This window comes from Ascaphus truei, chromosome 2 (assembly GCF_040206685.1).
Source record: "Ascaphus truei isolate aAscTru1 chromosome 2, aAscTru1.hap1, whole genome shotgun sequence".
In the NCBI taxonomy this organism is placed as follows: Eukaryota; Metazoa; Chordata; class Amphibia; order Anura; family Ascaphidae; genus Ascaphus; species Ascaphus truei.
This window is the reverse complement of record NC_134484.1, coordinates 406,075,294-406,092,161: the sequence shown is the minus strand read 5'-3', so window position 1 is coordinate 406,092,161 and position 16,868 is coordinate 406,075,294. Positions and strand designations below refer to the sequence as shown.

General features: G+C 38.9%; 1 protein-coding gene across 4 annotated transcripts in view; it reads left to right on the top strand.

Moving 5' to 3' along the window:
* Positions 1-16,868, top strand: part of CDK14 (cyclin dependent kinase 14) — a 693,217-nt gene that overhangs the window by 211,978 nt on the left and 464,371 nt on the right. For all 4 annotated transcript variants that reach the window (XM_075587394.1, XM_075587392.1, XM_075587395.1 and 1 more), the window contains 2 exons: positions 8,839-8,933; positions 10,610-10,689. In XM_075587394.1, the coding sequence (XP_075443509.1) occupies positions 8,839-8,933; positions 10,610-10,689 (175 nt within the window). The remainder of the gene's footprint in view (positions 1-8,838; positions 8,934-10,609; positions 10,690-16,868) is intronic.

Genomic DNA, 16,868 nt, shown 5'->3' with positions numbered 1-16,868 from the left:
CTTTAATGTCTGCATAAATGTGCTGTAGCACATGTTCCAAATCGATTTTGGTCAACCTGAATCTGAATGCCAATGTCACTAATAACTATTAGTAGTCATATGAGGAGAGGTAAGTCTTTGACATTCACATATACGGTACAATTTTGTTGCATTACCATCCTTGCTCTGTGTCATCATGCGATTTGTATTCAGTGCTTATTTTAAAAATGTAATCTAGGTAGTTGCTTGATTTCAACAGTTCTGCAGTACTATGGGAAATGGAGGTTTGTAGGACAGGAATTGGATTACAAAAATCTCATGTTGATATATAACTTATTTGGAAATTCTGCTTTTGTTATTCATAGGCAGAATCAGAGTTCACCTGAACACAAAGTTACCAAGTACAGTAAATGCCACAGAGAAAACGAAGTGATTTTTCCAGTTCTAATGCATTTTATAGAATAAATATGAAAATTGTTTAAAGCGCATGTGTTAGATCTAAGATCCTGAGACTGCAAAAACTATTTGTTAAAACTATACTTTTGTGGTTGTGTATATACTGTAGATGTTGGAAAATTAGTGACTTTATAAAAGGCAGTCCTTTGACATGGGGGAGCTCCCGGTTGAAGACCCTCTGCCAACTCACTGTGACCCTGTGCTAGTTTATTACCCTACAACCCCAATATTCGATTATAACCTGTCCTGGGCAGAGACTTGTGGTCCCTGCGTTATTCTTTTGCATTTAGTGCCTTATTCTCTAGTATTGCTATGTCATTTTTTTTAATAATCTATGAAGAGGGACAATATACAGTAAACTAAAAATACCACGAATAATGAAAAATCTTAAAACAACTTACACATTAAATAAGTTTTGGTGGGGTAAAAAATTGACAAAAACCCTCCACCGTACAGTGTACAGCAAATAAAAATATCACTTGGCATTGACATGTTCTGTCTGAGACGTGTGAATTTGCTCACATGTGATGACACCAATTTGCAAATGTTATCCTTTGTCAATGTAGGAACTCATCCCATCTATGCACTTGTGTACCTTTTCTAACGCAGGCATTGAGAATGAAATATTAGTACAAAGTAACTTTCAAATCCAATGTTTGTCTCCTGCCTACAGCGACAAGAGAAAAACATGATGATAAAAAAACCATCATATCAAAAAGAAGTCCATGTATATCAATGCATGTGCATATACTGTATGTAGACATATATTACTAATATTAGTAATAATATTCATTTAGAAATACATCTGATCACTATTGTTTAACATATTTAAGGGAAGCATCTTATTTGTCATTTATGTTTGTATTTGACACTTTAGTATTAATCACACATTCTTTATATAATAACGTTGTGAATGTTTTGTTACAGCAACACAATGATATTTAGTTCACCTACTTTGATTTCTAAAGGCTACACCAGTTGAACATATCAACCTTCCCGAGTCTCTCATCGATTTGATATGTTTCAAGTTTAGAAGGCTACAATCATGCAAACATATGGTTTTTTTTTTAGATCAAGTTGTTCTTATCTGCCGACAAATTCTGTTTCTTAGGAATAAACCCTTTTATATTTTGCCTATGTAACGCTGTTTCCCCCACCCTATGGGAAATGTGGCGGCTACTGAGTATGTTGTGCTTTACCTGTGGCTCACAGGAGGCCTGAACCTCCGCTGCTGGGAGCCCGGGGTGTATCTGATCTGTCTGGGGACAGCGCCTCCACCTGTGAGGGATCCTGACAGCGCCGGATAACCAATTCACAGGACCCAATGCAATAAGATCACACACTTGTATTTAATAACAGTTTACTGAACACAGGTACAACTAGATATATCATTAACCCATATACAATATAGGCCTCGCATGGCTGTAGCCCCACTGTGCCCTCCAACCGTAGTGTCCACCTCTGATGGAATTTCCCCAAAGTACTGAGGGACCCCTGGACACCCAACCTCCCTGGTGTCCAAAAGAGCTAACTCACCCAACGTGTGAGACAGAACTGCCCACAGTAACTGAAAGTGTTATAGTTGGTGCACATTGTGAGGTACCTGCCCAGGCGCTTCAGCACCCAGGTATGGCTGAAAAGCATCAACTGATCCAGCGACGTCGATGTCAGCGAAGCCACTGTCTATGCGTGGAGTGAAATCCGGTAGGAGGGCCTCACCTTTGATAGTCTATGATAGTGCGGTGGTGGGCCTGCCCCAGACCACAGTCCACAAACCGCTGTGTGGCGTCTTCAAATGGCACTATACACTAACTGTATAAAGCTACAGGGGAAATGTCCCTAGCTAGCGGTTTCCCTGTAGCAGCCACAATCTGATTGGTTGAGTGAGGCCTATCTTGGACCTAAAGGGTTAATCTGGCCTAGTCTGGCTGCCACTGACACCCAGACCCTACCTTCCCTTTCTCTGTCCCGGCTCCTACTGTCAGTCCCCCTAACTGTCAGAACCCCAACAACTGTCAGAATTCTAACTGCCATGCATCTCTCAGCCCTATTGGTTGCGTGGCAACATGTGTTCTGCAGCCCCTGAGGCTGCTGGGACTTGTAGTTCCCCTACTGTGCTATACTCCTAATGGCCGCCGCTTGCTGCTGCGTATCCCCCCCGCACTCTCCCCAGCCTCCACTGCCTATGGAAAGGTAAGGGGACAAACAGGGGACCAGGGGGCTCAGGCTATACCTATATAATGTTCAAAATAGGATTTACAGCAAGGTTGCCATTGTTAATTAACGCTAAATCTAAATGACTTCATCCTTATAAAGCAGGCTATACTAGTTATTTGGTTAACCTGCGTTAATGTTGCTTGAAGACAAGATTTTTTTTTGGGATAGCTGCAATGGATTTGGTACAGTATGACAACTATTTCACAGATAGGCACTCAACTACCGTATGTCTTGAATTGTCTAGAGATGTCAAAATGAACAAATATACCTGTACTTTATTGAAGTGGAGGTAGCAATGGCATCTGCAATAAAACCATTAATGATTTTGTCGTCTTATAGTTAAACACATTACTTTTCACTAATGTTACAACAAAAAACTTCAGGTATGAACTTTACTGTAGACCTGTTTTGTGTTAAAATCCTCATTTTATTTGTTTGTTGTTGTTGCAAGCCTATCAAACACTTGAAGTGTGCTACTCTTGGGAAATCAAAGAAACATCAAAACATTCTAAGCATATCTTGTGCCATCTTGTATCGCCTACCAGCTGTTCTAAAAATGATTGAAAATGATACATTATATAATACGCTGAATGGCTTCTAGAAATGTCTCTTTCCAAGCAAATACAAAATTAATGAAATACATCTTTCATATAGGAATTGTAACTTTTGCTGTAATTTGACTCTTTGTACCCCATATATCAGATTAATATTTTAAAAAAATCTTTAATATTTTTCCATTCCGTTATTCCTACTGTTTATCTTTTTGTCAGAAGAAATACAATCTGGAATTAATGTGCTGGATGACATTGTTCCCACAGATAACACAACATAGCCCAGAACAACTCAGAATATCACACATTTTCCATAGCAAACATGGAGCACTACAGTATATCACAATATATACCAAAATACAGAGGATAGCAGACATTCTTAACCCCATTTACCCGGAATAGTGCAGTAAATATGCTTCATCACCTTAATCATTGTTTTTAATAGTGCTACTGTTAAATAACGTTCTAGCGTTAACGGGTTTGGTAATGTTTGCTACATCTGTATCACTAATATACACAGAGTAAACACGTCGCTAACCCCAGACACACAAACACAGATGCTTTAAACTAAACAACCTGGTGCAAGGGGAAAGTACATAAGTAAACACACAAATAATCAGCTAGGATTATAAATAGCCCCCTAGTACTGCACTCAAGGTAGGTGACAGAGTAGGTACAATGTCATGCCGTGAGAGGCCAAAATATAGCCTAATTCCCAAAATAGGAGAGCCGCCAAAAATCACACACTAATGAAAATAATAAATACTTTAATAATATCTAATAAAAACGACGAAACACAATAAAACTGCACGAAAGTGCAAGGATAAAATCCCCAAATGTGTGGAGTCACGGAGCAATAAACGTGAGTAATTGCTGTACAGATAAACACACAAAAGTAAACCTGTGTGTGGCTGCCAAAATAAGTCCCATACAGTCCTATCCCACTATACACACGTATGGCACAGTAAGTCACTGAGTGAGGGACAATGTAAAGCAAGTAACCAATAACCGCAATGTATACACATATAACCTCTGAGTACGGTTTAAGCATCTATTGCAAACGCTGCCAGTGATATCACAAAAGTATGGAGCTAGCTGTGATGTGTAGCGGTCTCCCGCGACTAGAATGGCCCAATCAACAATCTGGAATTGGCCTCAAAGTAATGTATATTTAACCCGAACATAAAGGCCTCGATGTAATAGCAGCTTGGAGCTCCGTAAATACTCTGGAGCTTGCCTATGTGCGTAGGATATACAACCTGATCCGGTTGTATATCCTACGCACATAGGCAAGCTCCAGAGTATTTACGGAGCTCCAAGCTGCTATTACATCGAGGCCTTTATGTTCGGGTTAAATATTACATTGTCCCTCACTCAGTGACTTACTGTGCCATACGTGTGTATAGTGGCACTCTGTAAGTACATTGTACCTACTCTGTCACCAACCTTGACTGCAGTACTAGGGGGCTATTTATAATCCTAGCTGATTATTTGTGTGTTTACATCTGTATCACACCAGAGAGAACACTACAAAATATAATATCTCTGATTTTTTTTATCATTGATTTTAACATTTGATATCAAGCCAACGATTTGGTAGCAATATTACTGTTTTGGATAATGTTAGCAGGATATCATCTGCGCACAATGCAGCCTTATATTCATATTTGCACACTTTAATGCCCAAGATATCTGTATTAGATCTTTTATGGGAAGCCAAACATTCTATTGTAAGGGTGAAAATTAGTGGGGACATAGGGCATCCCTGACGGGTGCCATTGTTAATCAGTACTTGATCGAAGTAGTAACTATTACATTTAATGTTTGCCAATGTTTGGGTGTACAATGCTTTAATACCAACAATAAATCTGTTGCCAAAATTGGAGGTCCATAGAGTGTTACACAGAAAGTTCCAATCAATTCTTCAAAGGCCTTCTCTGTGTCAAGGCTCAACCGTACCATTTATTTATTTATATTAAGTATTTTTTCTAATGTGCTAATCACCAAGAAACTCAGTACTAGAGTGAGTGTAGGAATTTAGAGAGGACACCTACAACTAGGACCTACCAAAAGAAAACATATATGGCAACGACGATGTAGACCAACAGAGGGCGGTAAACACACATGGGAGCAGAAAAGCTGGCTGCCAGGGTATTAGGGTCTGTTTGCAATGTTCTGTTTAAATAGGAATGTTTTTAATTCCTTTCTGAACTGAATGGAAGCAAAGCTTCCAGATTTCTTAAAGACGCAGGGAGCTTATTCCATAGTCTTGGGGCAATTCTTGAAAAAGCTGTGTCTCAAGCTTTATTGACCTTAAACCAAGGCTCAATCAGTTGAGGGACGATGGCACATCTGAGAGCCTTATTGTCAGTCTTACTGATTAGGAAGTTCTGAAGGTAAAGGGGGGTTAGTTCATGAATAACCTTAAAGGTAAGGGTCAAGATCTTAAAATGAACCTTTTGCTCCACCGGGAGCCAGTGCAAATCTTGTAATACTGATGAAATGTGGTCTCTCCTTGCATTTTCTGCTACATGGGCAGTGCCGTTTTGCACCAACTGCAGGGCTTTGATATTATGTTTTTGGAGACCCATCAGCAGAGAAGTTGCAAAATCCAGTCTGCAGAGGACCAAAAACTGCTCCAAGGCTTCTCACCTCTTTCCTTTGGATAGCGGAGTTATTGTTTTTAAGATCGCTGATGGAGTTACTCATAGCATCTGTTTGTGCTTTAAGGCCTATCAAGACCATCCGGGGGCGTGTCTATGGACGGGCCAGTGAAGTCACGGAGTTGGTTCACCCTCATTGGGCGAACCGCTCACATGACCGCCCGAGAAATCAGTTTTGACTTATTTCACACACATCGCAAGCTCCCTCCCGCTTCCACACACGCCTGCACGCTGTATAGACGCGATCACTGCCTTTAGGCAGTCTGATCGCTCAGCGTGCAGACGCGTCCGCACGGTTTGCCCTTCTATGGACGCAGCCTTAGAGGCAGCAAGTTCAATGCCATCCAATTAGAAATGGCACTAAAGCAATTATTCAGACTGTTCACTGTGATGATAGGATCGTTGGAGATGTCCGTCACCATTGGGGTCTTAGTTGTGTTAACATGGTGTACTATGTTTATAATTCTTCTTGTGTTATCCTAGGACTGTCTAGTTCGAATGAAGCCCACCTGGTCAAGATGAATCAGGCGTGGGAGGAATTCTGATCACCCGTTAGCTAGGATATTTGCATATATTTTCAAATCGGTATTTAGGAGTGAATTTGCTCTGTAGCTGGCACAATTTGGTTCATACTTGCCTTTTTTGGGAATGACGGAAATAAGTGCCTCTGTCATAGATTTTTGGCATTTCTCCCCTTTCATAAGTGAGTTGAATACCTCCCACAGGTGAGACGTCAGGCTTGGGGCTAATTTTTAATAATAACCATTGGGGAATCAGTCTGGGCCTGGGGATTTCTGATTTGTAAGTGCTTTAATGTATTCAGTATCTGATCTAAAGAGATGGGTGCCCGGATTAAAGAAACTCTGTTATTTGTAACCTGCTCAATATTGGAAAAGGTCTTACGTTTATTTAATTTATATGTTAGGAGGAAATCCGCCTTATTAGCTTTGGCATAATATTTCTGTTTCATCCATCGCATTTAATTTTCTATTTTGTCTTGGGTTAGTACATATAGTACCCCCTGGACATTAATCAGTTTCTCCCACGCCTGCTTTGTGAGTTGTTTTTTTTTGGTGCTGCATTTCCAGGTTAATTTTTTGCTTATTTATTGTTCACATTTGTTTTTCTCTGCTCTTATTATTATTGGTAGCTGTACTTATAAGTAGGCCCCAGATTACTGCCTTATGGGCTTCCCATACAGTGACCGATGGTATATCAGGGTGCAGTTTATCCCCTTGTGTACTTTACGTCTGTTTAAGGGTTACACAGCATTAAGTGCTTCAGGGCCAAGTCCCCAAAGACATGGGGGCATGGTCGGACCAGGTCATTCCAATATATTCCATCTAAATCACTCTATCCAGCAGCAGGAAATCTAATATCTGCAGTCCCTTTGAATGCCTCGGAGGGATACCAGCTATGATCTCAGGTCCTCGGGGGGTCCGCCTCTCTGTGCCAAGGGTACTGCACACTACACTGGGTGAACGGGCCTTCTCGTGTGCAGCTTCAGAGGTCTGCAACTCACATTACAGAGCTCAGTTTACAGAGCACAGGTGTATATAGACGTTACAACTGTTTCGAACACGGTGTAAGATTTATTTAATCCTTCTTGCTTTTCATATCAAAATAATTGTATATACTGTAATTATTTGTTCTTAAACTGACTGTAAAGTATTGTTGCGCCCCTTAAGTGGAGGCATGTTTTTACTTTAAAAAAAAAGATGGTGATGAATGGCCTTAAAAATATGTGATGCTAGGAGGGACGCTTCTTTTTCATATCATTACTAATGGCCGGAAACAAAGTAACTATACGTTATTTAAGGAATAGCACTGGACTAACGTTAGGTTATTTTAGGTTAACGTTAGGTTAAATACAAACCTTAGTGCATCTGGGCCTAGGAGTTCATATACTTGAAATCAAATGTCCTTATATTCAAATTCTAATCTAAGTTTTTACTAGTTGACAACAGTCCTGCAGTACTATGGGAAATGGAGGCGTGCAGAAACCAGATTGTGTTACAAAAATGTTATGTTGAAAACACCTCCCAGTGCTGGAAGACACTTTACAGCCCATATGGCCCATAATGTACACATTTCATGATGATAGGAGGGGAAATTTGGGGGGTGAATATATCCTTGATTTTTCCATATTTTCACAGCCCTTTTTTTGTAGCAATAGGGGAACTCAAAATGCAGATTAAACACTATAGTATTACAGTAATTAAACAAATCCAAATACAGTAAACAATCAATATCAATCACATTTCTACTGTATAATAAGAATTTGGTATTACTGTTTGAAGCTGACTTTTTGGAATGATGGTCACACACTAGGTTCTGTCCTGTACACACTAGGTTCAGTCCTGTACACACTAGGTTCTGTCCTTTACACACTAGGTTCTGTCCTGTACACACTAGCTTCTGTCCTTCAGACACTAGGTTCTGTGCCCTACAGGGAAACAACTTTTTAAAGCTTCTTTATAAGCCTTTTTTTTATTAAATGGTCGTATTTAAACTGTTTGTAACGTAATGCAAGATGTGTTTTAATATGAGGCATTTGTGTCCTAATTGAAAAAGATTTATGACTCATGTGAAGCAGGGGTGTGTAAAGTTTTCTCCCTGCGCCCCCCTGAATGCTCTCATCCCCTGCTCGGGCCCCCCCTGCTCGGCTTCGGTGTCAAATGGCATTGCATCGTCACATGACCCTGCGGTTACGTGTCGCCGAAGACCAGGTAGGAGAAATTACAGAGGCCTCATGTGGTTCCCCAGCATTTAATTTAAAGGCCTTGGGGGAGAGCGTGGGACATCTGTAACTGCCGTGCCCCACCATAAAATCTAGCGCCCCCCCAGTTTGCGCACCCCTGGGGCAAAGAATAATAATACCCCACATTTAAGAACAATTATATTTTTGAGCCTAAACCAGGGCACCTGTATACTGTTTATAACAAAATATCTTCTTTTGTATTTTACTTTAGCCAACAAGTCCAAAATTTGGAAAGACCGACTCCTATGAAAAACTGGAAAAATTAGGGGAGGGATCCTATGCTACAGTTTACAAAGGCAAAAGCAAGTAAGTATTTTATTTTTAATTCAACTAATTTAAAAAGGAAACCTCCCTTCCCTCTCCCCCACCTCCCCACACTCACTTGTGGGATTGTATACTTTCTCTTATTTGAACTTGCAGGTCCTGCTTTCTTATCATTGGGGAACCATTTTAGTGCCATTTATGGTCCCAGTCTTGTAGATAGAAGTCATATATATTGCTCCTAATGATTATATTGCAATATCACTAATCCATCTACTGACTATGCCAGGCTTTATTTATAAATCACCTTTAATGAAACCTAGACACTAACTATTCAGTTTGCTCATTTTTCCTAATATATGTTGATGTATTTTCCCTATTTTGTGTTTCAATGCATATAGTTGATGCATCAATGCACAATGCATCATTGTGTTGAGAAGCAGTTCCATTCACATACAGTATTATGCTTTAATTCAAGTTATTCTCTCTGACAAAAGTCCATCACAACTTTAGAGCATTATCCCTTTTTTACATGATTTTTTTAATGGAAAACATTTCTGTACACCCTAAAGAAATTTGAAAGCTGAATGTGACATACTTAGTGTACTTATTTCATAACAATGCCAAGAATATTTGTTTGCAATTTACTGTATGATACTGATGCAGCAACGAGTCTCCGAACACTTGCCATTGAAAATCTGGGGCAATCTCCGCGTAATGCTGCAACATTTCTGTGACATTTCTGCAGACAGACTGAATGAGACTGCCAGGGACCCCCGCTGTGTTAATCCATTAGTCTGTTTGCAGAAATTTCACAGAAATGTTGCAGCATTACACGGAGATTGCCCCAGATTTTCAATGGCAAGTGTTTGGATACTCGTTGCTGCATCTGTATGTGGGGGAGGGGGGGAATCTTTAAGGGGCATCTTTAATTTGTGTGTGTCTATAAAAGGAAGCAATGTTATATGGGAAATGCTGCACACCTATAACAATAAAAAAATCAATACAACTACCGGTGCTCCTGGTCCAGAGATCGCCGAGTGGTGTTCCAACTGACTATAGATACTGTAGGTAGAAGAAACAAGGCACTACAGATTTTATGTTAATGCAAATGTATTGTCAATACATCGACGTTTCGGTCTATTACCTTATTTACATAAACATTCTTTGTTTTTACTATATTATTGATAATGCGTTAAACTTAAATTGATATCTGATTAATGTAATCCAGGTATATGATTTCTACTGAATTGTACTTGCCATATTTATTATCATGTCTTTTCGTTTACCTAGACCATAGTTCATTTTGTCCAGTCATCCTGAATTGGGAAACTTGTTGCATTCAGTATCGTTATATCTCTGTGTGTTATTTAGCTTGTTACTTAGCATTCTATAAGGAACACAAGAAAAGCTTTTACTGGTACAATACGTGTAAGACACATGTAATTCTTCATCCTTATCTACTACACTGTCTACCAATCAAAAGAAGCACAGCCTGATTTATATGACTGTGAACCTATTTCTCTTTGTATTGAAAATATTTAATAGTTAAAAGATGATGCTGGTTTACGTGTACACTAATATATTTGTGCTTATGTTTTTAAGCAACACTGATTTATAGAATATACATTCACATTATTGTTTAGATTCATGTTCAACTTGAAAGAACTGAACTATTGATCAGTATTTTGTTTACAGAGCTTGTTTCTATTTTTATTTAGAGTTAATGGGAAGTTAGTAGCTTTGAAGGTGATAAGATTGCAAGAAGAAGAAGGTACTCCATTTACTGCTATCAGGGAAGGTATGATATTCATTTTCAATATTTATTTCATTTATTCTTTTTAATATGTATTATGTGATGCCACTTTCTCATGTCGGAGCACATCTCAAAACACAAGTCTACAGAAATGGAGCCTTATCCCTCAGGGATAAAATATGCAGGAAAGCAAATGTTAGATAGAGGTGGTGGTCAATGTTTACTATGCGGTGCTGTGCCATAGGACACCTTAAAGCCCATTCAAGGTCTCTCATGCCTTGTGGCAGAGTACAGCTCAGTAAATATGTCCCAATATCGTCATTAGCAAAACAATGTGAATGCAAGTTTACAAGGACCAATCTGGTTACCTCTTAGGGCTGTTGTATACTGTGCGAAGGCGCGTGCACATGTTGCACACGTTTTGTGTGTATACTGTGCGCGAGTGTAAGGTAATGTGTGTGTGTGTGTGTGTGTGTATGTATGTGTGTGTGTATGTATGTATGTGTGTGTGTTTAAATGCGTTTTCAAATAAATAAATGAATCCTTTAATAATGTTTTTAATAACATTGTACATATACACACACACACACACACATACACAGCTCAACCCCGTTATAACACGATCCGTTACAACGCGAAGCCGCTTATAACTCGATGCAAGCGTGGCTCCCAATTTTCGTATTTCTGAATACTTTACAACACGATTATTGCTATCTTAAATACTTTATTGTACAACGCATACAATTGTACATTATTTATAACGCGATCCGCTTATAACGCGATGTCATTCTTTGGGCCCCAAGCTCAGCGTTATAAGGGGGTTGAGTTGTACTTAAATTTTCAGCGGCGGTAGCAGCGCGATGTCTTTCTTTTTCTCATCTTCCCCCCTGTCGGCCGGTTCCACGCTCCCTGCCGTGCGCGCGCGGCACCATTATAGAATGGCTGACTAACCTCAGCCAACTAAAACTGCTGCGCACGCACTATAGAACCGGCCTTAGTCATACGTTATAAAAAACAAAAGAATCTGAACAGCATTGCATTTTATCTTGTACTAATATAATGACTGTAATTATCTCTAAACTACAAACTTGAATGTGTGCACTCAGAAAAGTGTATTGACATCCTATCTACCATCTCGACCCACACTCTCCATGTAATCTCCATATATTCTGAACCTCCCGTGAGCCAGGACAGAACTTGTCACTCTAGGTTGATGACCCCAATTAACCTGAAGAGTGGAACATGTGATATCTTTCATATTTATGTGCAAGGATTTCGAGCTGTTACATATATCAGATTTGTTTAATTAGCAAATTATTCAATCTAGTCCGTACATTGACATTTTTATGGCAGTACAAAAAGAATAACACTCATTTAAAATGAATAATATGGATATCAAAATGATACATTGTCACATTGTTTATATTTTCTATTTTTATTCCTAAATTGTAAGCATTAACGTCTAGTTCTGTCACTGCAGTCTCATATTATATTCAAAATGTACAACAATTTCACAAATACAGTACAAGTGGTGACTTGCCTTCCATAAAAAGGTCTGCCATGAAAATAATTATTTTGTATTTCTAAAACATTTTTTAACTGTTGAGATATCATGGTGGCTGTAACTCAGGATATGTTATCTAAATAGGATACTTGATTTTCTGTTTGTTTTCATATGTTTTCAACATTTTAAATATCCTATTACATTCAAATTAAATATGTGAAATATAGTATTGGAATATGAGTCCTAGTTTAGAATTGGAGTGAAAATAGGAGGGAAGCTTTCAACAATGCTATTAGTTCTGTGGGCTTATCAAATTAATTACATACTACCTTTATATATCTCATTATTGAATATGTCAATGTTTTTCCTTTTTACTGCCTCTTGCAAACATTTGCTTTGTTCCCATTTACCATACAGAATCCCGGCAACCTTATCTTAGCCCCCTGCCCAGTCCCTTTTCTCAACATTAGTAATGATGTCCCTGAATTAGGGCTCAGATACAACTTAACTGATGTCATTATGAGATGGAGTAAAAATAGGGAACACTGACTGGCAATACTGTACTTGCTGCAGTAATTGGGTAATTAGTACCAATGATCACTCAGTAGACGCCCTGCTACATATTATATTTTTGAGAAAATATTAAATAGTGAGAAGACTACTGAATGCAATTGATTTGTTTGAGCAGGCTTTTAAAGATGGAGTGGATTTGTGCCCATTCATAACAAGTATTATATTGCCATTAGTGGTGTATATTTGGCATCAGATCCAAAATCTACCAGGAAGCGAACCAAGCGAAGGAAAAATAAATGTCACTATTAAAAAAACAGTCCAAGCAGCACTTAAAAAAATTGTTTTAAAATATGCAGCCTTTGATTACCTTTATTGAAAACAAATTACCTAACTTGCCGATCAATTTATTTCCCCCTGATCGATAAGCAAAGATCCTGCTTCCTATGGTTCACTTAATGCCTGCCTTTCAGGTTCAATAATTTCTTCACTCAGTGTAACTCAGCAGCTACAATGTATCCTTATATTACCAAGGTAAAATTATCTATTGTCACAGTTTACAGCTCAAACTGCTGGGAAAGTTGGCAACAAATGATCCCAAACAGGAAAGTGTTGCAAATATCTTGCACTGCTGGGAAGATATGCTAAAACCTGCTATAGAAATCAAAGGATGCTCAGTATATTACAACTAATTAAAAATGGCATTGAGTTGAATTAAAAATATATATATAGTCAGTATTATCTAATACTACAGAACTGATTTATTTAAAAAAAACAAACACAAGTAGGATATTGGATGGATTGATCCTTAACTTGCAAACTACTGTGTATATCTGCTTCCTCTCTTCTTGTTATATAATAAACCAGATGCCCCTATTCCTACACTTTTTAGCAGCCTTTTATGACTGATATTAACTAATATATAAATGGGCAGTCTATGTGGGCCAGGTAGTTCTTGTCTGCCGTACGATTCTACAGCAGGTTTCTAATATAACTAAAATGTGCATTAGATTGTGTAGCATATGCAGCAAACATTGTATTATCAAACTGCCCTTTTGTGTTAATCTATATCTGCATTGGTGTAAAACAGGGGTGCGCAAACTGGGGGGTGTGAAATTTCCTGGAGGGGGGGAATGGCGCTTACAGAGGCCCCGCGCTCTTCCTCGCAGCATTGAAATAAAATTCTGGGGGAGCGCGTGAGGCATCTTTATGTCTCTTACCTTCTCTCCGGCAGCTTCTGGCAATGCATCGCCATGAAAACACAGAGTCAAATGGCAACACGACGTCACATGACATTGTGATGTCAAATGACACCTCCAATGCCAGAGAAAAGGTAAGGGCGGGACCTGTCATAAAATTATAAGATACAAAAAAGTGATGCACAGAGACACAGAATTTTATACAGCTCATTATAATCTTTGGTCATGTAATATCTTCCTAATTCTTCATATTGACACTCCCCAAATCTCATACTGACACACGGTGCAAAACCTGGAGTTTTTGATACAGTGATGCAAAGAGACGTACATTGCATCAATTTTGCTTTGAATCATTGTCCCAGTAGATTTAAAAACAGGTGCTGGAACTCTGTCCCCTCACAAAAATAGCCCTCGGAATAATAATGCATGACGCTCGCACCCCACCCCCTTACCCGCTCTGTGGCTTCAACGGTGTCATGTGATGTCACGACGTCATGTGACATCACGTTGCCATCTACATGTGTTGTCATTGTGAGAGCAGGTGAGAAGTTACAGAGGCCTCATTCCTCCCCCGGCGGTTAATTTAAATGTCTTGCGGTAGAGCGTGGGGCCTCTGTAACCACCGCGCCCTCCTAGAAAATCCTGCGCCCCCTCTAAGGGGAACGCGCCCCAGTTTGCACACCCCTGTGTTAGAGAGAGTGAGAGACATATCTATAGCTTTGGTCAATCATGGTCTGTAGGAAAAAACAAACAGGATGTCATCATTTGTAAGTGTAGCTTATCACCAGTTTATTGTATTTTGTATACATTTGTATATATATATATATTTTTTAATAAATTGTAAAATGCAATTAACAGGAACTGCCAGGGAGTAGGGAAATTATTACATTCACTTCATGCTAAATGGGTGGCACTTATATATTTTTTTTTTTTGCATGATTAGTTTTGACCTACAAACAACCCTTGTTTTCTTTTCAGAATATTGCAGTCCATTCTGACCTCTTGCTATGTTTATTGATTTTCAGGCTCATAAGTGAGCTGGCAAGTCAATCTGCAATAACTAGTGTGTCCAGATGTTAGGGGGGAAGGAGAGAGACAGACATGGGGGTGGGGGGGTGAGACACATGGGGGGCTGGGGGAGAGAGATAAATTGGGGGACAGGGAGAGAGAAACATGGGGGAGGAAGCAAGTGGGACTTGGGGGGAATAGGAGAGCGAAAGAAAGAGACATGGGGAGGGGAAGAAAGAGATTAGGGGAGGGGGAAGAGAAAGACTGGATGGATCAGAGAGAGAGACTGGGGGAGAGAGAGACTGGGGGGAGGGGGAGAGAGAGTATGGGAAGGGGGAGAAGGACATTGGAGGGTGGGTGGGAGAGACTAGGGGAGGGGAGAGAGAGACTGGAGGAGGGGTTATAAGAGAAAGATGACGGAGGGGGATAGAGAGAAACTGGGGAAGGGGGAGAGATTGGGGGAGAAACTAGGGGGAGAGAGGGACTGGGGGTAGGGGGAAGAGAGAATAAATAAAACAGCATAATGGTGATGCTATTAGACAAATACCATTATATTATTAATTTTTAAGTGATGTAATTTGTTTTATACATTTTTTTTTATTGTGTACCGGTTTTTACTTTTTAAAATCTGGTCACCCTAGTAATAAGCAGTTGTTGCAACTGCATTAGAATCAAGGTTTTTTTGAGACATTCCCAGTCCTTGCTACTTTTAGTAGAAAACAAATCTTAAAACTAGTCTTATAAAAGAGGGCACAATTGTGATAGCATTTTTTTTATTTAACAAATGCCTTAATCTCACCTGGTGTCTGTAAAAGATAAACTTGAGTTATTGTAATTCTTGAAGAGCAGAATGGTTTATTTCACATTATTACAACCACAAGGCCTAGTCTATAACCTTGTTAAAGAAATACTTACACTCATGCCATGGGATTTTATTTTAATTGGGTTGCATGTCGAGCATACAGAGGAGCTTCTTTGTCAGACAGCAGTTGAAGGGTACAAAACACACAAAAGAATGTAATGAAAATGCTTAGATGAAAATATAATGGATGTTAGAACAGGACTTTGGATGTAGATTTACTTATTGAAGCAGATATGAGGAAACCGTAACCCCCTGGGGGGTCAAACACTTAAAGAAGAAAAGGCAATGGAACATACAACAGACAGAATGTAATGTACTCGGGACACAAAGTTTCAAAGCAAATGGCTGGAGAGTGACAAAAAGATATAAAGATTAAGCAAAAAGTAATTATTTTTGCAAAGATCACGGGTGTGGTCTGTGATTCTCATTTAAATAAGAAAGTGAAAATCGTGCAGGCGATAATTTCACACAGCTTAGATATCCTTAGCACAAAGCAGGCCCAGAAATGTGCTCCTTCCGCAAAGCACGGTTATGATAGCACTATCATTTGAAAATATTCTCTATGATCCTTAGTGTAAAATCATATATTTATTTTAGCTTATATAAAATTGGCAGTACATAAGTATAAACCGTAAACAAACATACAATGAAGGGTAATATACTGTACAAAGAACAATAAATGAAAAGAAAAATTGTACAATGGCCGGTGTATATTTGGTTGAAAGTTAATGTATTGTTCGTGAATTTTTTAAATAGCTAGATCTAACAAATGCTTCATACAGTATGTAATAAGATTCATATTTCACATCACATAATATAGGTTTCATTTTAAATTGAGTAATGCAAGCATATCACGTTAACATTGAACCTGAAAGTGACGAATCAGAAGGTGTATGTCATACATCACAATGTAAAACTGGTGTGCTGAATTCTATGAAGTATGCATTGCTAATTCTGAAGATGATCCTTCGTCACAAAATCTCAAAATTGTCCACTTATGTTTGTATGTGCCAAGATAAAATATAGCTTGTTCATAGTGAAGACATATATAAAAAAAGACTAAATAAACCTAGGAAGTGGTTACAGTTTTTCCTTTCTATCCTTATTCCAACGTTGCTGTCAGGCAGTAGACTTCAGTTGG